The sequence below is a fragment of the Pleurodeles waltl genome, chromosome 7, assembly GCF_031143425.1.
Source record: "Pleurodeles waltl isolate 20211129_DDA chromosome 7, aPleWal1.hap1.20221129, whole genome shotgun sequence".
Taxonomy (NCBI): Eukaryota; Metazoa; Chordata; class Amphibia; order Caudata; family Salamandridae; genus Pleurodeles; species Pleurodeles waltl.
In genome coordinates this window covers 169,326,598-169,349,464 of record NC_090446.1, presented here as the reverse complement: position 1 = coordinate 169,349,464, position 22,867 = coordinate 169,326,598, and the positions used below count along the sequence as shown (strand labels likewise).

General features: G+C 43.9%; 1 protein-coding gene across 3 annotated transcripts in view; it reads right to left on the bottom strand.

The window, feature by feature from the left end:
- The window catches only part of ZMYND8 (zinc finger MYND-type containing 8), a 602,889-nt gene that overhangs the window by 424,035 nt on the left and 155,987 nt on the right, over positions 1-22,867 (bottom strand). For all 3 annotated transcript variants that reach the window (XM_069243462.1, XM_069243464.1, XM_069243463.1), the window contains exons 5-6: positions 16,541-16,654; positions 4,832-4,924 (exon numbers count right to left, since the gene is read on the bottom strand). In XM_069243462.1, coding sequence (XP_069099563.1) covers positions 4,832-4,924; positions 16,541-16,654 — 207 coding nt within the window. The remainder of the gene's footprint in view (positions 1-4,831; positions 4,925-16,540; positions 16,655-22,867) is intronic.

Sequence of the window (22,867 nt, the reverse complement as noted above, 5' to 3'; positions counted from 1 at the left end):
CAGCTTCATTCATTTTATTCTCAACATGGAAACAGATGGCTCACCTTTGAGACAGGACGTCCCTCGTGATTTTAATCAAATTAGACAGGAGCTTAACTCCTTTATTAAAAGCTCTGTGCAAGAAGCTGTTTCTTGTTCCATTCAGAAATTATAAAAACATTTGGAAACTTTTTTCTAATTTAATTTCCAAATCTATTGCTCAAACTGCGGGGGAATGCAGTAAGCGCCTCTCACCCCAAAAGGTTTCCTCACACATGGCAGAGGACGCGGTTCCTCACAAGGCTCCTTTCCAAGGAGAATAAAAATTTGGATACTGTCAAAACGTCTTTAAAACGAAAATCAAAATAAAAAAATATTATTCCTCCTATTGTAATTTCTTCCATCTCCGATATGGATGATGACATGCCTGACGTCGATTCAGATACCTTTTTATCTGACAGGGATGACGACAGTTCACTACCTTCCCCTCCTTCAAAAAAACCCAAAGATTTCCTCTTTTCACTCTTCCAAGCCCACCCCCCTTTTTGACACTGAAGGTTTACCTATGTTTGACCTTTGTCACATCCTTCATCCCAACTCTACCGAATGGACTCCCGCAGACCATGTGGGTGAATATGTTGCTGCCAAATTGTTATCCCCTTTGGATAAGCAGACCAGGGCCAAGTTGAAATCCAAATGCCCCCATCCTTCCGTTCCTCATAAACCACTATTACGCCCTCAATTGATCAACCATTACTCACATTTTTCACAAAACTTGGTAAAGATCCTCGGAAAGGAGTCAACAAGGCATGGTCTTCCTGCCAGGACAAACTTTTAGATGTAATCGGTCCCCTTACTCGTATTTTTCACTTGGCTGAGGCAGCCAGAATGGATGGAACGTTTATCGACCCTGAGGAACTCTTTTTGGGTTCAACGCTCTTTCTGCCTCCTCGGGAATGCCAATTCCACCCTTATCCATGAGAAGAGGAAAGGCCTTCTACTAAAGCTGGACCCGAAATTAGTTAACTTAGCAACTGTACATCCTCACATCAAAACTGAAAGGTTACTTTTTGGGGAGTCGTTCATTAAAGAACTCAGCAAATATGTGGCCACTTTCACCTCGCTAGACAAGGCTCAGCAATCCCTAAAGAAAATGTTCACCCACCGTGTTTTTGCCAGGGCCAGCAGAGGTAGGAACCGCTTTGCCGGCCCCGGATACTCTAACCAATGTTCCCGTGGATTCTACAATCCATCCTACCAGGAATATAGGCCAAAATTCTATCCCCAGAGGGGCAGAGGCATCCGTTCCAGAGCCTACAGGAATTCCAGATTCTCTAACCAAGCAGGTAAGCCCACCTGTCGGATCCTTTCCGATAGGAGGTCGTCTTTGTTATTTTCTTCCAAAATGGTTGTCAATCACTTCAGATTCTTGGATTCTCAATACGGTTCAAGGTTACATGATAGGCCTTTATTCAAGTCCTATTCAAAAAGAGTTACCTCCCTCGCCTCGTTTTTCCACATAAATGACCGATCTCATTTCTCTAGAAGTACATTCTCCTATGCAAAAACAAGCCATCTCTCTTACCCAACCACATCCTTCAGGATTTAACAGCCCCATTTTCTTAGCTCAAAAGAAGAAGAAGAAGATGAGGCCAGTAATCAATCTCAAACATTTTAACAAGTTTGTGGTCTATTGTCATTTCAAAATGGAGACCATCCCTCACCTCAGAGATACGCTCCTTCAAAAAGATTGGATGGTCTGTCTAGACCTCCAAGATGCATATCTAGTGGTTCCAATTCATCCAGACTTCAGACAATTTCTCCAATTCCAGTGGCTAGACCAACTATTTCATTTTACCTCTCTACCCTTCGGTCTATCGTCAGCTCGTTGGTGCTTCACCAAGCTCATGAAACCTGTAGTAGCTTTTCTGAGGGCTCAAGGGGTAAGACTCAATTTATCTAGACGGCATTCTCATATTGAGCCAGTCTCCCCAGTCTCTTCTAGCTCACTTAACTCTGACCTGTTCTCTTTTAGCCGACTTAGGTTTTATCATCAACAGAGAAAAATCCATTCTCATCCCGCCTCAACTCATAGAATTTTTAGGCTTCCAAATAAATTCTCTTTCGGCCACCCTCCTTCTCCTGGCTGCAAAAATAAAATCCATAAAATCAGAGATCCTTCAGATCTTACGCAGCTCACTCATCTCCCTCAGATCTCTTGCTCGAATAGTGGGCCTCCTTTATTCCTCTATTCAGGCAATATTCACAGGTGCCCTGCATTATCAGGCTCTTCAAAGACTGAAGATCCAACATTTGAGGAAAGGCCTGTCTTATTCAGACACTATCCCACTAGACCTCGACTCACGTACAGAGCTTCAATGGTGGATAGACCATTTAGACGCTTGGAACGGAAGAAGTACCTTTGCATCAGCCCCAGATCTTGTGTTAGAATCAGATGCAAGCTGCTTAAGCTGGGGGCCCCGATGTGGTCCAGTCTCAACTGGAGGTACTTGGTCTTCAGAGGAGTCCAAATTGCATATCAATTGTTTAGAGATGCTTGCTGGCTCCTTTGCAATCAGAAGCCTAGCAAAGAACAAGGTTCATTGCGCTATCCTTCTAAGGATGGACAATATTTCAGCGGTCCGTTATATAAATCACCTCGGGCACAAAATCCAAACCCTTAACAGAACTAGCCAAGAGCTTCTGGGAATTTTGCCTTTCAAACCATCTTTCGGTTCATGCAGAGTATCTTCCAGGTTCTCTCAACTCAGTAGCAGACTGGCATTCGTGCCATCTTCGAGACTCCAGAGATTGGAAGCTTCATTCTTCAATTTTCCCAAAAATTCTGAACAAATGGGGCCCTTTTATAATACATCTGTTTGCATCCCGCCTAAACACTCAGCTTCCTCAATTTTACAGTTGGCACCCAAATCCGTTGGCCTTGGCATCAGATGCCTTTTTACAAGATTGGTCTCTCTCCCTCAATTATGCTTTCCCTCCTTTTATCATGATCAGCAGGGTACTAGCACAACTCAGACGTCAGCAAGCCGCCTTGGTTCTTATAGCCCCTTTTTGGCAATCCCAAATCTGGTTTCCTACCCTTTTGGAACTTTTTGTGGACTTCCCTTTCCTGAATCTGTTGTTGGACCCACTTCACCGCCCCACTCCCTCATTATGGACAATCTCCTGACCTTATCGGCATGGAAAATCTCAGGACTTCCCAGTCTCTCCCTCTCATTTCGTCGGAAGCTTCACAATACATCTCACAATCCTGGGCCCCAGGCACCAAGAAAGCTTATAAATCAGCCTGGTCGTTATAGCACAGCTGGTGTTTGGGAAAACACATCAATTCCTTTTCAGCAGATGTGATTTTTGTAGTCACTTTCCTTGCTGCAGAAGCCAACAAAGGCAAAGTCTTTTGCACCCTTAACCTTTACAGATCAGCTATATTGTGCAACCATGCCTATGAGAATGGAAAATCAGTGGGAGAACATCCTCTTGTCTGCCGACTTTTGAAGGGAGTAAAGTTTTCTAATCCTCCTATACCAAATACAGACAATTGTGGGATGTCAATGTTGTTTTAAAATTCCTTTTGTCATTGCCTGATAATTCAATGCTTTCTCTGAAAATGTTGTCCGCTAAGCTAACAATGTTGTTATGTCTTATTTCTATTAAACGTCTTTCAGATGTCAAAGCTTTGGACATTTCCAACCGCCAATTCACTTCATCTGGAGTGTTATTTACAGTAGTACGTCGAACCAAGACTAACTTAAATTCCGTTTTTATCCTTATTTTCCACAGCACCCCAAGTTATGTGTTGGACAATGTTTAAAAATATATGAACAAAAGACTACACATTTGAGAACACCCTCTGTATCCCAGCTCCTTATTTCTTTCAGGAAACCCTACCACCCTGTTTCCGCCGCCACCTTGGCTCGTTGGGTCAAATGGATTATGTCCTTTGTTAGTATTGACAATTCAATGTTTGGGGCTCATTCCTCTAGAGGAGCTATGGCTTCCAAAGCTTTCTGGGCTGGTTCCTGTCTAGAGGATATTCATAAATCTGCAGACTGGTCAAATGATAATATATTCAAAGTTTTTTATTGTAAACCAGTTGATAATGTCTCATTGAATGTAATTAATATGCTTTAAACTTGCATAATAGGATCCTCCGGTCTTGACATAAAATGTAGATTTTCCTAGTCTATGACGGAAAGTCTTAATTTTCCCACCTCTTGTTTAATATTTTCTCCCTCCCTTTCTAGCACCATCATCTGCCAATCAAACTTCCTCCTAATCCTTCATCCTTTGCCTCCAATGCCAGACTTCATGGTGCATCGTCTGCCTCTACAGTTTCATGGTCTACTGTTCCTGGCTTTCCTGGATCTTCCTCAACTCAACTGATTTTTGGACTTTTGCTCTGATTTATTTGCTTTTATTTTGGCTATTTTTATTCTTTGTTCCATTTTTCCTCTATTTAATTCTGCTTGATTTGTTTCGCAAGAAAAGAGGGCTGTTCGCAGTCAAGTGATGTCATAATGCTATGTGTACATCCTCATTGGTTCATTTGTTAGGACTATGTTTTTAATCCCATTGGCTCTTCGTTGTTTGCCTCCTGGGGTTTGTAGTACGTTTCTTGACTGCTGCTATTGATTAAAGTAAGAAAAGAAACACAATACTCGCCTCTGTGTCTTTAATAAAATTAAGAATTTCCGTCAGACTAGGAAAATATACATTTATATTGCAGGTTTATGGTACAGCCAAAATGATGTTTTAGTATAACCTCTGACACACACACACACATATAAGGGAATGTTTCATGACAGTAATTCTAATTTTGCCCAAGACTAACCTTTTCTAAAGTACTAAGGTCCATTGCATGAAATATATATTCTGCATAATCGGGATGTTGGTCCAATGAAACTGGCTTCTGAAATGGTTCTGTCTGTAAAGAAAAACAAAATGAAAAGTTAACTGAATACATCCCAATTCCTCGTTGCTAACTACTGCCTTTCTAGAACACAATTTTCTTTGGAAAGAATTGTAGACAAGGAAACAGTCCTTTAGTGTTAAATGTGTTCATGCAACACAAGTACTTTATCTGCTGAAACGGTTCAAGGAATACCCTCCAGATCTATTATCAATAATCCTGTTTTTCTCTAGTTCTTTCTATCCCCGCATTTTAGCACATCCAAAAGGCTTTAAAGAAAAGGTGAAATTATTACTGCATTAAATTACAATTTATTAACTTCTCATTGGCAAATTTCAGGGTTAGCTCTAATGGAATAAAAATTGGTAATCTGGAAGGCAGAGCATGTGTCAGCAAGGATGCTTAAATTATTCATCTGAATCTTGTTTTGGAAAGTATCTCATGCTCAAAAGATTAACAGAAAAAATTGAGAGCTTCACTTGTCATGGCCACAATCCAAGATCAAACAGCTACAGATCAGACAAGTACATTTCAGTGCTACTCGGTTTATATATACCAATATGAGTAACTCCATGTTGAGAATTTTGAAAAAAACGAAAGCAATCAAACACTTCAGCAACTACAAGAACAACCTGTTGACATGCAAACAGAACAACAGAGAACATATGTATAAATAAATACAACCTACAACTTAAGACTACCACAGGAAAGAGAACCTCTTTGTTTGAATAAATTACATGCAGATCAGCCAGATGTGGTAGGAGAGTTATACGGTGTCATGTAGATGTAGCACTTACCTTTTAAGTCTGGCAGAATGAAAATGTCACTTACCCAGTGTACATCTGTTCGTGGCATCAGTCGCAGTAGATTCGCATGTTCTGCAATAGCTCGCCATCTGGTGTTGGGCCGGAGTGTTACAAGTTGTTTTTCTTCGAAGAAGTCTTTCGAGTCACGGGACCGAGTGACTCCTCCTTTTGTCTCCATTGCGCATGGGCGTCGACTCCATCTTCGATTGTTTTTCCCCGCAGAGGGTGAGGTAGGAGTTGAATTGTAGTAATAGTGCCCATGCAATGGAGTGACTAAGTATGCACCTATTTAAGGTTGAGATGATACACATATAAATAATTGAAGGTAACTTCCAAACTGCTACAGGCTCCCGGGGAGGCGGGTGGGCACATGCGAATCTACTGCGACTGATGCCACGAACAGATGTACACTGGGTAAGTGACATTTTCAGTTCGATGGCATCTGTCGCTGTAGATACGCATGTTCTGCATAGACTAGTAAGCAGTTATTTTCCCAAAAGCGGTGGATCAGCCTGTAGGAGTGGAAGTAGTCTGAAATAATGTCCTTAATACAGCTTGACCTACTGTGGCTTGTTGTGCGGATAACACGTCTACACAGTAGTGCTTGGTGAATGTGTGAGGCGTAGACCATGTGGCTGCCTTACATATTTCTTGCATTGGGATGTTTCCTAGAAAGGCCATGGTAGCACCTTTCTTTCTGGTTGAGTGTGCCCTTGGTGTAATGGGCAGCTGTCGTTTAGCTTTAAGGTAGCAGATTTGGATGCATTTAACTATCCATCTGGCTATACCTTGTTTTGAAATTGGGTTTCCTGCATGAGGTTTTTGAAATGCAATAAAGAGTTGTTTAGTCTTTCTGATGTTCTTTGTTCTGTCAATGTAATACATTAATGCTCTTTTGACATATAATGTATGTAGTGCCTGTAGGAAGTTGGCTCTGTATGTGCTATTTCAAAGTAAGGAATAGCATGCACAGAGTCCAAGGGTTCCCCTTAGAGGTAAGATAGTGGCAAAAAGAGATAATACTAATGCTCTATTTTGTGGTAGTGTGGTCGAGCAGTAGGCTTATCCAAGGAGTAGTGTTAAGCATTTGTTGTACATACACTTAGACAATAAATGAGGTACACACACTCAGAGACAAATCCAGCCAATAGGTTTTTGTATAGAAAAATATCTTTTCTTAGTTTATTTTAAGAACCACAGGTTCAAATTCTACATGTAATATCTCATTCGAAAGGTATTGCAGGTAAGTACTTTAGGAACTTCAAATCATCAAAATTGCATGTATACTTTTCAAGTTATTCACAAATGGCTGTTTGAAAAGTGGACACTTAGTGCAATTTTCACAGTTCCTAGGGGAGGTAAGTATTTGTTAGGTTAACCAGGTAAGTAAGACACTTACAGGGCTTAGTTCTTGGTCCAAGGTAGCCCACCGTTGGGGGTTCAGAGCAACCCCAAAGTCACCACACCAGCAGCTCAGGGCCGGTCAGGTGCAGAGTTCAAAGTGGTGCCCAAAACACATAGGCTAGAATGGAGAGAAGGGGGTGCCCCGGTTCCGGTCTGCTTGCAGGTAAGTACCCGCGTCTTCGGAGGGCAGACCAGGGGGGTTTTGTAGGGCACCGGGGGGGACACAAGTCCACACAGAAATTTCACCCTCAGCGGCGCGGGGGCGGCCGGGTGCAGTGTAGAAACAAGCGTCGGGTTCGCAATGTTAGTCTATGAGAGATCTCGGGATCTCTTCAGCGCTGCAGGCAGGCAAAGGGGGGATTCCTCGGGGAAACCTCCACTTGGGCAAGGGAGAGGGACTCCTGGGGGTCACTTCTCCAGTGAAAGTCCGGTCCTTCAGGTCCTGGGGGCTGCGGGTGCAGGGTCTCTCCCAGGCGTCGGGACTTTAGGTTCAAAGAGTCGCGGTCAGGGGAAGCCTCGGGATTCCCTCTGCAGGCGGCGCTGTGGGGGCTCAGGGGGGACAGGTTTTGGTACTCACAGTATCAGAGTAGTCCTGGGGTCCCGCCTGAGGTGTCGGATCTCCACCAGCCGAGTCGGGGTCGCCGGGTGCAGTGTTGCAAGTCTCACGCTTCTTGCGGGGAGCTTGCAGGGTTCTTTAAAGCTGCTGGAAACAGAGTCGCAGCCTTTCTTGGAGCAGGTCCGCTGTCCTCGGGAGTTTCTTGTCTTTTCGAAGCAGGGGCAGTCCTCAGAGGATGTCGAGGTCGCTGGTCCCTTTGGAAGGAGTCGCTGGAGCAGGATCTTTGGAAGGCAGGAGACAGGCCGGTGAGTTTCTGGAGCCAAGGCAGTTGTCGTCTTCTGGTCTTCCGCTGCAGGGGTTTTCAGCTGGGCAGTCCTTCTTCTTGTAGTTGCAGGAATCTAATTTTCTAGGGTTCAGGGTAGCCCTTAAATACTAAATTTAAGGGCGTGTTTAGTTCTGGGGGGTTAGTAGCCAATGGCTACTAGCCCTGAGGGTGGGTACACCCTCTTTGTGCCTCCTCCCAAGGGGAGGGGGTCACAATCCTAACCCTATTGGGGGAATCCTCCATCTGCAAGATGGAGGATTTCTAAAAGTTAGAGTCACTTCAGCTCAGGACACCTTAGGGGCTGTCCTGACTGGCCAGTGACTCCTCCTTGTTTTTCTCATTATTTTCCCCGGCCTTGCCGCCAAAAGTGGGGCCTGGCCGGAGGGGGCGGGCAACTCCACTAGCTGGAGTGTCCTGCTGGGTTGGCACAAAGGAGGTGAGCCTTTGAGGCTCACCGCCAGGTGTGACAATTCCTGCCTGGGGGAGGTGTTAGCATCTCCACCCAGTGCAGGCTTTGTTACTGGCCTCAGAGTGACAAAGGCACTCTCCCCATGGGGCCAGCAACATGTCTCGGTTTGTGGCAGGCTGCTAAAACTAGTCAGCCTACACAGATAGTCGGTTAAGTTTCAGGGGGCACCTCTAAGGTGCCCTCTGGGGTGTATTTGACAATAAAATGTACACTGGCATCAGTGTGCATTTATTGTGCTGAGAAGTTTGATACCAAGCTTCCCAGTTTTCAGTGTAGCCATTATGGTGCTGTGGAGTTCGTGTTTGACAAACTCCCAGACCATATACTCTTATGGCTACCCTGCACTTACAATGTCTAAGGTTTTGTTTAGACACTGTAGGGGTACCATGCTCATGCACTGGTACCCTCACCTATGGTATAGTGCACCCTGCCTTAGGGCTGTAAGGCCTGCTAGAGGGGTGTCTTACCTATACTGCATAGGCAGTGAGAGGCTGGCATGGCACCCTGAGGGGAGTGCCATGTCGACTTACTCGTTTTGTCCTCACTAGCACACACAAGCTGGCAAGCAGTGTGTCTGTGCTGAGTGAGAGGTCTCCAGGGTGGCATAAGACATGCTGCAGCCCTTAGAGACCTTCCTAGGTATCAGGGCCCTTGGTACTAGAAGTACCAGTTACAAGGGACTTATCTGGATGCCAGGGTCTGCCAATTGTGGATACAAAAGTACAGGTTAGGGAAAGAACACTGGTGCTGGGGCCTGGTTAGCAGGCCTCAGCACACTTTCAATTGTAAACATAGCATCAGCAAAGGCAAAAAGTCAGGGGGCAACCATGCCAAGGAGGCATTTCCTTACAGTGCCCTTTCAGCTACGGTATCTGGCTGTGGAAAGAACACTGGAAGTTCCACTGTTTGATTTAGATGGAACGGTGAAATAACCTTTGGCAAAAATTTAGGATTGGTCCTTAGGACGACTTTATTTTTGTGTAGTTGTATAAAAGGTTCCTGTATAGTAAACGCCTGAATCTCGCTTACTCTTCTCAGGGAAGTAATGGCGATGAGAAATGCCACCTTCCAGGTTAGGAACTGTATGTCGCAGGAGTGCATGGGTTCAAAAGGTGGACCCATAAGTCTAGTTAGGACAACATTTAGGTTCCATGAAGGAACAGGTAGTGTTCTTGGTGGTATAATTCTCCTAAGGCCCTCCATGAATGCTTTAATGACTGGTATTTTATATAGGGAAGTTGAATAGGTAGTCTGCAGGTATGCAGATATTGCTGCAAGGTGAATCTTAATGGAAGAGAAAGCTAGGTTAGATTTTTGTAAGTGAAGCAAGTAACCCACTACATGTTCTGGAGTTGTGTGTAATGGTTGTATTTGATTAATATGGCAGTAGCAAACAAACCTCTTCCATTTACTTGCATAGCAGTGCCTGGTGGATGGCCTTCTTGCTTGTTTTATGACTTCCATACATTCTTGGGTAAGTTGTAAGTGCCCGAATTCTAGGATTTCAGGAGCCAGATTGCTAGATTCAGCGATGCTGGATCTGGGTGTCTGATCTTTTGGTTGTGCTGTGTCAACAGATCTGGCCTGTTGGGCAATTTGATGCAGGGTACCACTGATAGGTCTAGCAGCGTTGTGTACCAGGGTTGCCTTGCCCAAGTTGGTGCTATCAATATGAGTTTGAGTTTGCTTTGACTGAGTTTGTTTACCAGGTAAGGAAGGAGAGGGAGAGGAGGAAAAGCGTAAGCAAATATCCCTGACCAGTTCATCCATAGGGCATTGCCTTGGGATTGTTTGTGTGGGTATCTGGATGCGAAGTTTTGGCATTTTGCGTTCTCCCTTGTCGCAAACAAGTCTATCTGAGGTGTTCCCCAGAGTTTGAAATAAGTGTTCAGTATTTGGGGGTGAATTTCCCATTCGTGGACCTGTTGGTGATCTCGAGAGAGATTGTCTGCGAGTTGATTTTGTATCCCTGGTATAAACTGTGCAATTAGGCGAATTTGGTTGTGAATTGCCCAATGCCAAATTTTTTGTGCTAGCAGGCTTAACTGCGTGGAGTGCGTCCCTCCCTGCTTGTTTAGATAATACATTGTTGTCATGTTGTCTGTTTTGACGAGAATGTATTTGTGAACTATTATTGGTTGGAAAGCTTTTAGTGCTTGAAAAACTGCTAGAAGTTCTAGGTGATTGATATGCAGTTTTGTTTGATGTACGTTCCATTGTCCTTGTATGCTGTGTTGATTGAGGTGTGCTCCCCACCCTGTCATGGAAGCATCTGTTGTTATTACGTATTGTGGCACTGGGTCTTGGAAAGGCCGCCCCTTGTTTAAATTTATGTTGTTCCACCACAGAAGCGAGAGGTAAGTTTGGCGGTCTATTAACACCAGATCTAGAAGGTGACCCTGTGCTTGAGACCACTGTGATGCTAGGCATTGTTGTAAGGGCCTCATGTGCAGTCTTGCGTTTGGGACAATGGCTATGCATGATGACATCATGCCTAGGAGTTGTAATACCATCTTTGCCTGTATCTTTTGTGTTGGATACATGCGTTGTATGATGGTGTTGAAATTTTGAATTCTTTGTGGACTTGGAGTGGCTACTCCTTTTGATGTGTCTATTATGGCTCCTAGGTATTGTTGTACCTTGCGTGGCAGAATTTTGGATTTTGTGAAATTGACGGTGAACCCTAGTTTGAAGAGGGTTTGTATGATATGATTTGTGTGATTTGAGCACTCTATTAACGAATGGGCCTTGATTAGCCAGTCGTCTAGATATGGGAACACATGTATTTGCTGCCTTCTTATGTGTGCTGCGACTACTGCTAGACATTTGGTAAAGACTCTTGGTGCGGTTGTTAATCCGAAAGGCAGAACCTTGAATTGGTAATGTATTCCTTTGAATACAAACCTTAGGTATTTCCTGTGCGATGGGTGTATTGGTATATGGAAATAAGCATCCTTGAGGTCTAAAGTTGCCATGTAGTCGTGCAGTTTTAGCAATGGCAATACTTCTTGTAGTGTGACCATGTGGAAGTGGTCTGATTTGATGAAAGTGTTCACTACTCTGAGGTCTAGGATTGGTCTCAGCGTTTTGTCCTTCTTTGGTATCAGAAAGTACAGTGAGTAAACTCCTGTGTTTATTTGTGTGTTTGGCACTAATTCGATTGCATTCTTTTGCAATAGTGCCTGCACTTCTATCTCCAGGAGATTGGAATGGTGTGTTGTTAAATTTTGTGCTTTTGGTGGTATGTTTGGAGGGAATTGTAGAAATTCTATGCAATAACCATGTTGGATAATTGCTAGAACCCAAGTGTCTGTAGTGATTTCCTCCCATGCTTTGTAATAATGACCTATTCTTCCCCCCACTGGTGTTGTGTGGAGGGGGTGAGTGACATGTGAGTCATTGTTTAGTAGTAGGGGTTTTGGGGCTTTGAAATCTCCCTCTATTTCTAGGGAATTGCCCTCCTCTATATTGTCCCCGAAAACCTCCTCTATACTGTCCCTGGTAAGTGGACGGTGTTGCTTGTGAGGTGCTGGCTTGTGTGCTTTGACCCCGAAACCCCCCTCGAAAGGGCGTTTTACGGAATGTGCTGTAATTCCCTCTGCTCTGCGGGGAGTAGAGTGCGCCCATGGCTTTGGCAGTGTCCGTATCTTTTTTGAGTTTCTCAATCGCTGTGTCCACTTCTGGACCGAACAGTTCTTTTTCATTAAAAGGCATATTGAGAACTGCTTGTTGAATCTCTGGTTTAAATCCAGACGTTCGGAGCCATGCATGCCTTCTGATAGTTACAGATGTATTAATTGTCCGTGCAGCTGTATCTGCAGCGTCCATGGAGGAACGTATCTGGTTGTTGGAGATGGTCTGTCCCTCCTCAACCACTTGTTTTGCCCTATTTTGGAAGTCTTTGGGCAGATGTTCAATGAGATGTTGCATCTCGTCCCAGTGGGCTCTGTCATAGCGCGCAAGTAGTGCCTGGGAGTTCGCGATGCGCCACTGGTTTGCAGCTTGTGCTGCGACTCTCTTACCAGCTGCATCGAACTTGCGGCTTTCTTTATCTGGGGGTGGTGCATCTCCAGATGTGTGAGAGTTGGCCCTTTTCCTAGCTGCTCCTACAACAACAGAGTCTGGTGGCAGCTGTGTTGTGATGAAAACCGGGTCCGTAGGAGGCGGCTTATACTTTTTTTCCACCCTTGGTGTGATTGCCCTACTTTTGACCGGGTCCTTAAATATGTCTTTTGCGTGCCGGAGCATACCAGGGAGCATAGGCAGGCTTTGGTAGGAGCTGTGGGTGGAGGAGAGTGTGTTGAACAAGAAATCATCCTCGACCTGTTCTGAGTGGAGGCTTACGTTGTGAAATTGTGCTGCTCTAGCCACCACCTGAGAGTACGCGGTGCTGTCTTCTGGTGGAGATGGTTTTGTAGGGTATGCCTCCGGGCTGTTATCTGACACTGGGGCGTCGTATAGGTCCCATGCGTCCTGATCTTGGTCACCCTGGCTCATGGTGGTGTGAGCTGGGGAGTGTGATGGCGTTTGTGCTGGTGAAACGTTAATCACGGGCGGAGGAGAGGGTGGTGGTGTAACTCTTTTCACCACTTTTGGTTGTGGTGCTTGTTCCGTCTGGAACTCCAAACTTCTCTTTCTCCTAATGGGGGGAAGGGTGCTTATTTTTCCTGTCCCCTGCTGAATGAAGATACGCTTTTGCGTATGGTCCACATCAGTTGCTTGTAGCTCTTCCTCAAACCTATGCTTTTGCATTTGGGAGGTTAGCGAGTGCTCTTCTGTATAAGAGCCTGAAGCTGGGTCGCTTGCAGTTTGTTTCGGCATCGAAACTTTGTCTGCGTGTTTTTTCGGCTCCGAGGTGACTTTTTTCCTTTTCGGGGCCGAAACCTCTCGGCGTCGATCTGTTTCGGTGCCGCTGTCTCGGCGTCGAGCCGTGTCCACACCGGCATCTCGGTGTCGAGGCTTGTCTCCAGCACTTTCTCGGTCCCGAGAAGGCTGCGTGCCGGTGTCTCGACCGGAGTCGGACGATCTCGGCACTGTTTGGGCCTTTTTCGGTGCCGACGGTCGGTCACCGAATTTATGGGTCGAGCCATGGCCTGGTGGCAGTGGCGTCCCCTGGGCCTTGTAAATGTTTCTTTGTGTGGTTTTCGACGTCTTACTCACGGTTTGTGTATCGTCGAATCCTTCGGAGTCTGAGTCTTGGATCGAGAAGGTACCTTCCTCTTCTTGTTCCTCGAACTCCCGTTGGGCTGTCGGTGCAGACGCCATTTGAAGTCTTCTGGCTCGACGGTCTCGGAGTGTTTTTCGGGACCGGAACGCACGACAGGCCTCGCAGGTGTCTTCGCTGTGCTCAGGTGACAGGCACAGGTTGCAGACCAAGTGTTGGTCTGTGTAGGGGTATTTATTGTGGCATTTGGGGCAGAAACGGAACGGGGTCCGTTCCATCGGCGTTCTTCAGCACGCGGTCGGGCCAACCAGGCCCCGACGGAGGATCGAAAAACTACCCCGAAGGGCACCGGAGCTCTTCGATCTTCGATGCGGTGTGGAATCTAAGTACGCCGATCCCGAACGCAACAATACCGACGAAAATCTTCCGAAATTAACTATTTTTTCCGTTCCGAAACTCGGAGCGACAGGAACACGTCCGAACCCGATGGCGGAAAAAAAACAATCGAAGATGGAGTCGACGCCCATGCGCAATGGAGACAAAAGGAGGAGTCACTCGGTCCCGTGACTCGAAAGACTTCTTCGAAGAAAAACAACTTGTAACACTCCGGCCCAACACCAGATGGCGAGCTATTGCAGAACATGCGTATCTACAGCGACAGATGCCATCGAACATATATTTTTCTCGCCTTTAACAAAAAACAGCTACACGAAATGACACCATACCTGGCATAGAAGTAGTACTTCACTCAAAATAGGCCCTTTTCTAGTTTAGCATAAATCTAATATATATATGTGCTGCACAAGGTGCTGGCTAGGCTTTCAAAGTTTAATCTTTGGTAGAGTTGGACCATTAAAGTCATAAATTATCCTGTGAGCAGAAAAGGAAATAGACATAGATTTAGGAAGAAAATTAAGAACTTGACTGGAACAAATACATTTTTCCAACCTACCCTTATGTTACCCATTTAATCTGTGGATAAAGGTTTGATCTTCGATCTGACCAGGACCGACAAAAAAAAGTGCAGCTTCCAGGTTGAAGTGTAAGGGGTTTACGTTACACACAGATCCCACATAACACAATAAAAATAAAATGTGCAAAGTGGCTGGCTGACAGAATTTCCCAGTCCAGAGAGGTCATAAAGAAAGGGCAGATCCTGGCCCATAGAGGATAACAGAAACAATTGCACCAACAGGTTACAATAGGTCTCACAAATACCCAGAGGCCACTATGGATGGCATAAATCTCAGACACATCAGCAGATGCTAACTGGATAAGCACTGTTTATTTGAGAACCTGGGTAGAAATATCGGGTGCACAGCACAGCCAAATGCCACACCTTGTACTATGCATGGCCAAACTGGATTGTTGAAACAAAGAATCTGGCTGAGGGCATGGACTATGCCCATGATGAGGACTATGTGCATGACGTGGCCATAGGCCTAACCTTGAATTGGCTCCACACAGCTGGTGACCATATGCAAAGTATTCCAGGGATGCACTGGCTGGCATAGTGGAGTGTCTGGAGATCGTGTCCTGCACTTCTATCCTAATACACATGGCAAAATGTAGGGTGACCAGGTGCCCCAGATTTTCCGGGACACTCCTGGTTTTTCACGAGCTGTCCTGGCAAATTTCAGGAAATTTAGCTCATGTCCCGGTTTTAGAGAGGGTCGACTCAAAATGGTGGAAGGCGCCTTTTTAAAGCAGGGGTAGTTAGTAGCTGTTATAAGAAAGAAATTTAATTAACAGGCATGATACTGGCTTTAAAAATTGCATTTTATTTATGTCCTAGTGCCCCGTCTGTACTTATATGCTGATGAGTGCATTCATTCTGTGGGCTCGGTTGAAGTGAAATTGTAGCCCTTCTTCTATTTTTGTGAACTGTCCCTATTTTTGGCTTTAAAATTCTGGTCACCCTACAAAATGTTGCTTCACAATGTTCCAATGCATGGATTTGTTTTGCAGAGCCAAAAGCTGAGGCCTATGGATTCCTCCTTCGACAAACAAACAACTACAGTTAAAAGGACCAATGGTTATAATATAACATCTAAAAACGTCTGAAAAGCTAAACTTCTTTTGAGCCACACAACCATACACTACAAATACACCTTACCCCTTACGGGACATCTATAACCTATACTCAATCACATCAATGTAGCTGTTATGGGACTGGAGCACTAAATGTAAGGTTTGACAGAAAGCCAGGCATTGTGACAAGAAAGTCCAGGGTATGGCAAATAATGTAATTATTATCACCAAAGTAGGAGTACAGTCAACTGTGAAAAAAGGAGTGTTCAACTGGTTTGTATTTCATTAATTTAAAAGTGTTTGTTTAGAGCATTAAGTTACATTAATTATTTGGCCATTATTTACCAATAAGTTGGACATTTTCGGTCACAATAACCCACTGGCCAAATTTAAACAACATTAGTTTATACTCTTGAGTGCAAGCAATAATAAGTATATGGTGTTGCTCGGACAAAGCAGTTGCTTTCAAAGCAAGGTATGGATAGCAGTAGTATTGGGGTACAAAAGTGGACAAATTGCCCGATAAGGATAGCTGTAAATGGGAATGGATCACCACATGCACTTTGAAGCTGCAACCCTCAGAAATGTTTACAACAATCTTGGATGAGTGCCACAATTGTTCATTAGAGAATGGAGTGAGGGAGAAGGCATCAACATAGAGCGCTACCACTGGGAAAATAGCAGTAAAATGAACGTTCAAAATGGAACCGCCAAATAAAATTGAAGGACAGAAATAAGAAATCTGGGTATGACCATAAGAAATAGATGTATAGGCTGCATAAGTTATGTACACGTTATTTCCAAAGCACTCTAAATAGGGAGCCACAAAAAAGCATGCAAAAATGTCCTGCATTCAAACAACATTTAAAAACTTACCCCAGGCTGTTTCATTTTCTGTAGTGCAAACTTTAGCAAGTAAGAAAGCTGTTCAATTGTGAGCAGAGTCATAGCTTTACTCTGAGTCTCTATGCATTCTGCAACTGTAATTTTCTATATAAAAGAAAACAGATTACATTTAAAAATTACAAACAGTGAATTTCTTTTACTGTTAAGACATACAGTGATTTAAAAGACAGAAGCAGACTGAAAGACTAACATGCAATATCCTCTGAAAACCTATGTGAGGATAACTTGTGCATTGGACAGTGTGCACTATTGAACTTATTTCCTGCACGAAAGATATTTCATTAAAAAAATTCTAGAAACACCAAACACTCCTTAATGTAAAAAGGGAAAATTTGGGAACCACAATAAAAGAGTGGCAATTCTTTCTTTAAACAATATATTCGGTGTCTCTGTACTGGAAGTTATCTGTCTGCATTTCCCTCCACGATGACACTTATCAATTCTGTAAGGAAGGCATGATCTCTAAAGTCAGGCTTTTTATTTAAAAAAGAAACATCTGTTATATACACAGAATGTAGAATAAAAATACCACGTAATTGATCAAAGCAACAAATCTTCGTGTTAAAGAAAACATTTCAGTAGCTGTTATATCACTGTCAGGAATTCATTACATTTAATGTTATTGTACTGGCTTCCATCCTCTTAGGCAACTTCTATGACTCCCAGACCATAAAAATGAAACACAAAAGTAAAAAGAAAAAGCAGATTGACAAAGGATGGAACACAATTTCCTTCTGGATTTAAACCTCAATGCTGCTTTCCTTTTTGCTCCCAAGATGACATGGGTGGGGGTAGTGCTTGACAGGATCTAGAATAGATGTGGCATCTGGGAGCTTGAGCGTAGCTTCAACCTCAGAAGCCCAATCAGTGTGTGGAAGACTAGGGGGAAGGCATCCAGGAACAAAGGTGATATTTCTGCTCCCACTGCCTGTTCATTTGTAACAAAGTTAAGTGAAGTCAGCAGTGGAAGAAAGTTGTAAAAACATCCATTCTGGTGAAACAGCAAAAGCATGACAACACTTCTCATTTAATTTACAGCCATTAGCATGATCTCAGTTTTGAGGATGGAGAGCCACAGGCGGATAACCAGTCTATTAACATTTATCTAAAATAAGCAAGTAATATCGCAGTCATCATCAGGAAAGACTCATGGCAGTAAAGGTTGATCAACCAAATGTTAGATCACTTTTCAAGAATAAATATCACAACAACTACATGATATGTACCTGGTCGCCACATCTAAATTCTTTTCCCCCCTTATCATTCTGGAGCGCCTAGAGTACAGCTGCTGAAGTCCAACTGTGACCTACAAGATAGATCCTTTCTCTGACTTGTGTGGATGCTTAACCTAGATCAAAGGTAATGAATTACCTTTTGTAACGTTCTTTCTGGTGGATACTTTAGCTACATGTTGATTCCTCATCTTATGACTCCTCCTAGGCACTGGACTGTATCTGTAAAATCAGCTTTTGCCCTGCATAACAAAGACTTGCTGAACCAACTGAGGCTCCTACCCATTTGTGGCTTCACAGAATCATGTAATGCATCAAGCAGGGTATTGACAACAGTTCCCATCCCTTTTTTCCCCAGGTCCTTATTAGTGTACACTGGAATAATGAAATAAGCAGCTAGGCAGTGCAGAAAAGTAATCAGAAACAATGCTCCTAAACAGCAACCACACCTAAAAGTGGTAAGGAGGGGGGGTATGGTGAGAATCTGCAAGTAGATAGAATATCCACCAGAAAGATTGTTACGGAAGGTAATGACTTTCTACTGATGGGTACTTTAGAGTGTAGATTCCTCACCACATGAAACAATACTAGAGCAGCATCCCAAAGAGCCATGCCAGATTAGCACTGAAACAAAATATTCACCAGGACAGATCAGATGTCCTCCAAGTCCCACTCCAAAGCAAAAATGCACTCAATGAACGAAGACCAAACCAGAGGCAGGTTACACCAGAACAGTAAACATAATGACAGGAACCAATGCGTTCTAAGAGTAGTTCATCAAAGCCCTAGGGTATGGATCGGTAGATGTAGCTCTTGAGACATCAGGGCCTCACAACAAAGTACAAACTACCACTGCAGAGGGCAGCAAGACAGGTGAAAGAAATTTATTTATAGAAGTGCCTACAGGGCCAGGGGGAACAGTCCTGAGGAGTCCATATAGTAAGAGTACTGTCACATTCACCTCCAAAGAGCAGAAAAAAAAAAACAGGCAAAACCAGAACCCAAGGGTCAGATACCACTAGAGCAGAAGGCATACAAGCTAGTAGGGTACAAGGCAAAACAAATTAACCACTTAAAATCAAGAATAATCCCTTATATGAGAGTCCTGCAATAAAACAAGACCCCACAATGATTACCCGCAGACCCAATCTGCCACGTGCACCCTACCAAACACCAGTGTGAGGACAAGAGATACAGAAAGGCTGGAGATCCAACCACCAACATGTACTACAGGTAAAGGCAAACCCAACAGGTTGGAAACATGCACACAGAGTAATCATATTGTGCAGAGGTGAATGATCACCAAGACAGCATAACAGACTGTAGTAACATGCAAGGAATACACCAGTCCCATGCACAAGGAACGTGCTCAGCAACAATGTTTGTGCACTGTATTTGGTGGCACTTATAATACAATGGACAGGACAGCCATCATGTTCGTGAAGTAGTACCTCATCTGCCAAACTTCAGTCCAGTTCACCTAGTCAGTTCACCTAGTGCATCCCCGTGCACTGAAAGGGGACCCAGAGCTTGACTGTCCGTCCACTGCACAAGAACAGTTCCAAACACAGAGCCCCAATAATGAAAATGTCACTTACCCAGTGTACATCTGTTCGTGGCATTAGTCGCTGCAGATTCACATGTTGTGCATAGCCCGCCATCTGGTGTTGGGTCGGAGTGTTACAAGTTGTTTTTCTTCAAAGAAGTCTTTCGAGTCACGAGACCGAGGGACTCCTCCTCCTTTGCTTCCATTGCGCATGGGCGTCGACTCCATCTTCGATTGTTTTCCCCGCAGAGGGTGAGGTAGGAGTTGTGTGTGTTAGTAATAGTGCCCATGCAATGGAGTGAATAAGTATGTACCAGTTAAGGTTTAAGTAATATATTTACAAAATGTACAAAGTTGAAGATAACTTCCAAACGGCTACAGGCTCCCGGGAGGCGGGTGGGCACATGTGAATCTGCAGTGACTAATGCCACGAACAGATGTACACTGGGTAAGTGACATTTTCAGTTCGATGGCATGTGTAGCTGCAGATACACATGTTGTGCATAGACTAGTAAGCAGTTATCTCCCCAAAAGCGGTGGCTCAGCCTGTAGGAGTGGAAGTAGTCTGAAATAGAGTTCTTAGTACGGCTTGACCTACTGTGGCTTGTTGTGCCGATAGCACGTCTACACAGTAGTGCTTAGTAAATGTGTGAGGCGTAGACCATGTGGCTGCCTTACATATCTCGTGCATTGGAATATTCCCTAGGAAGGCCATGCTAGCGCCTTTCTTTCGGGTTGAGTGTGCCCTTGGTGTAATGGGCAGCTCCCTTTTGGCTTTAAGGTAGCAGATTTGGATGCATTTAACTATCCATCTGGCTATACCCTGTTTTGATATTGGGTTTCCTGTATGAGGTTTTTGGAATGCAATAAACAGTTGTTTTGTTTTTCTGATTTGTTTTGTTCTGTCAATGTAGTACATTAGTGCTCTTCTGATGTCTAATGTATGTAGTGCCCTTTCAGCTACCGAGTCTGTCTGTGGGAAGAACACTGCTAGTTCTACCGTTTGATTTAGGTGGAACGGTGAAATAACCTTTGGTAGAAATTTTGGATTGGTTCTTAGGACTACCTTATTTTTGTGTATTTGGATATAAGGTTCTTGTATTGTAAACGCCTGAATTTCACTTACTCTTCTTAGAGATGTGATGGCGATGAGAAATGCAACTTTCCAGGTTAGGAATTGTATTTCGCAAGAATGCATGGGTTCAAAAGGTGGACCCATGAGTCTTGTTAAGGCGATGTTGAGGTTCCATGAAGGAACGGGTGGTGTCCTTGGTGGTATAATTCTTTTGAGGCCTTCCATAAACGCTTTAATGACAGGTATCCTAAATAGTGAAGTTGAATGGGTAATCTGCAGGTATGCAGATATTGCTGCGAGGTGTATTTTAATGGAAGAGAAGGCCAGGTTTGATTTTTGTAAGTGTAGTAAGTAACCCACTACATCCTTTGGAGATGCGTGTAATGGTTGAATTTGATTATTATGGCAGTAGCAAACAAACCTTTTCCATTTGCTTGCATAGCAGTGTCTAGTGGATGGTCTTCTAGCTTGCTTTATGACTTCCATACATTCTTGGGTGAGGTTTAAGTGTCCGAATTCTAGGATTTCAGGAGCCAGATTGCTAGATTCAGCGATGCTGGTTTTGGATGCCTGATCTGTTGTTTGTGTTGTGTTAACAGATCTGGCCTGTTGGGTAACTTGACGTGGGGTACTACTGATAGGTCTAGCAGTGTTGTGTACCAAGGTTGCCTTGCCCATGTTGGTGCTATCAGTATGAGTTTGTTTTGACTCAATTTGTTTACTAGATATGGAAGGAGAGGGAGAGGGGGAAAAGCGTACGCAAATATCCCTGACCAGTTCATCCATAGGGCATTGCCTTGGGACTGCCTGTGTGGGTATCTGGATGCGAAGTTTTGGCATTTTGCGTTCTCCTTTGTTGCAAATAAGTCTATTTGAGGTGTTCCCCAAATTTTGAAGTAAGTGTTTAGAATTTGGGGGTGAATTTCCCATTCGTGGACCTGTTGGTGGTCTCGAGAGAGATTGTCTGCAAGTTGATTCTGGATCCCTGGAATAAACTGTGCTATTAGGCGAATGTGGTTGTGAATTGCCCATTGCCATATTTTTTGTGCCAGGAGGCACAGCTGTGTCGAGTGTGTCCCCCCCCTGTTTGTTTAGATAATACATTGTTGTCATGTTGTCTGTTTTGACAAGAATGTACTTGTGGGTTATGATGGGTTGGAATGCTTTTAACGCTTGGAAAACTGCTAGCAGTTCGAGGTGATTTATATGCAGCTTTGTTTGATGTACGTCCCATTGTCCTTGGATGCTGTGTTGATTGAGGTGTGCTCCCCACCCTGTCATGGAAGCATCTGTTGTTATCACGTATTGTGGCACTGGGTCTTGGAAAGGCCGCCCTTTGTTTAAATTTATACTGTTCCACCACAGAAGCGAGATGTATGTTTGGCGGTCTATCAACACCAGATCTAGAAGGTGACCCTGTGCTTGTGACCATTGTGATGCTAGGCACTGTTGTAAGGGCCTCATGTGCAGTCTTGCGTTCGGGACAATGGCTATGCATGAGGACATCATGCCTAGGAGTTGTAATACCATCTTTGCCTGTATTTTTTGTGTTGGATACATGGTTTGTATAACTTTTTGGAAATTTTGAACCCTTTGTGGACTTGGAGTGGCTATTCCCCTTGTTGTGTCTGTTGTTGCTCCTAGGTATTGCTGTACTTTGCACGGCAGAATGTGTGATTTTGCATAGTTGACAGAGAAAACGAGTTTGTAGAGGGTTTGTATGACCTGATCTGTGTGGTGTGAACACTTTGTCAGTGGGTTGGTCTTGATTAGCCAATCGTCCAGATACGGGAATACGTGTATTTGCTGCCTTCTGATGTGTGCAGCTACTACTGCTAGGCATTTTGTAAAGACTCTTGGTGCGGTTGTTATACCGAACGGCAATACTTTGAATTGGTAATGTATTCCTTTGAATACAAACCTTAGGTATTTCCTGTGCGAGGGATGTACCGGTAAGTGGAAATATGCGTCTTTGAGATCTAAGGTTGTCATGTAGTCTTGTTGCTTTAGCAATGGTAACACTTCTTGTAGCGTGACCATGTGAAAGTGTTCTGATTTGATGTAGGTGTTTAGTGTTCTGAGATCTAGGATTGGTCTCAGTGTTTTGTCCTTTTTTGGTATTAGAAAGTACAGTGAGTAAACTCCTGTGTTTATTTGTGTACCTGGTACCAGTTCTATTGCATTCTTTTGCAGTAATGCTTAAACTTCTATTTCCAGAAGGTCTGAATGCTGTTTTGATATATTCTGTATTTTTGGTGGTATATTTGGAGGGATTTGGAGAAATTCTATGCAATAACCATGTTGGATAATTGCTAAGACCCAAGTGTCTGTTGTTATTTCCTCCCAAGATTGGTAATACTGACTTATTCTTCCCCCCACTGGTGTTGTGTGGAGGGGATGAGTGACCTGTGAGTCACTGTTTGGTTGCAGGTGTTTTTGGGCTT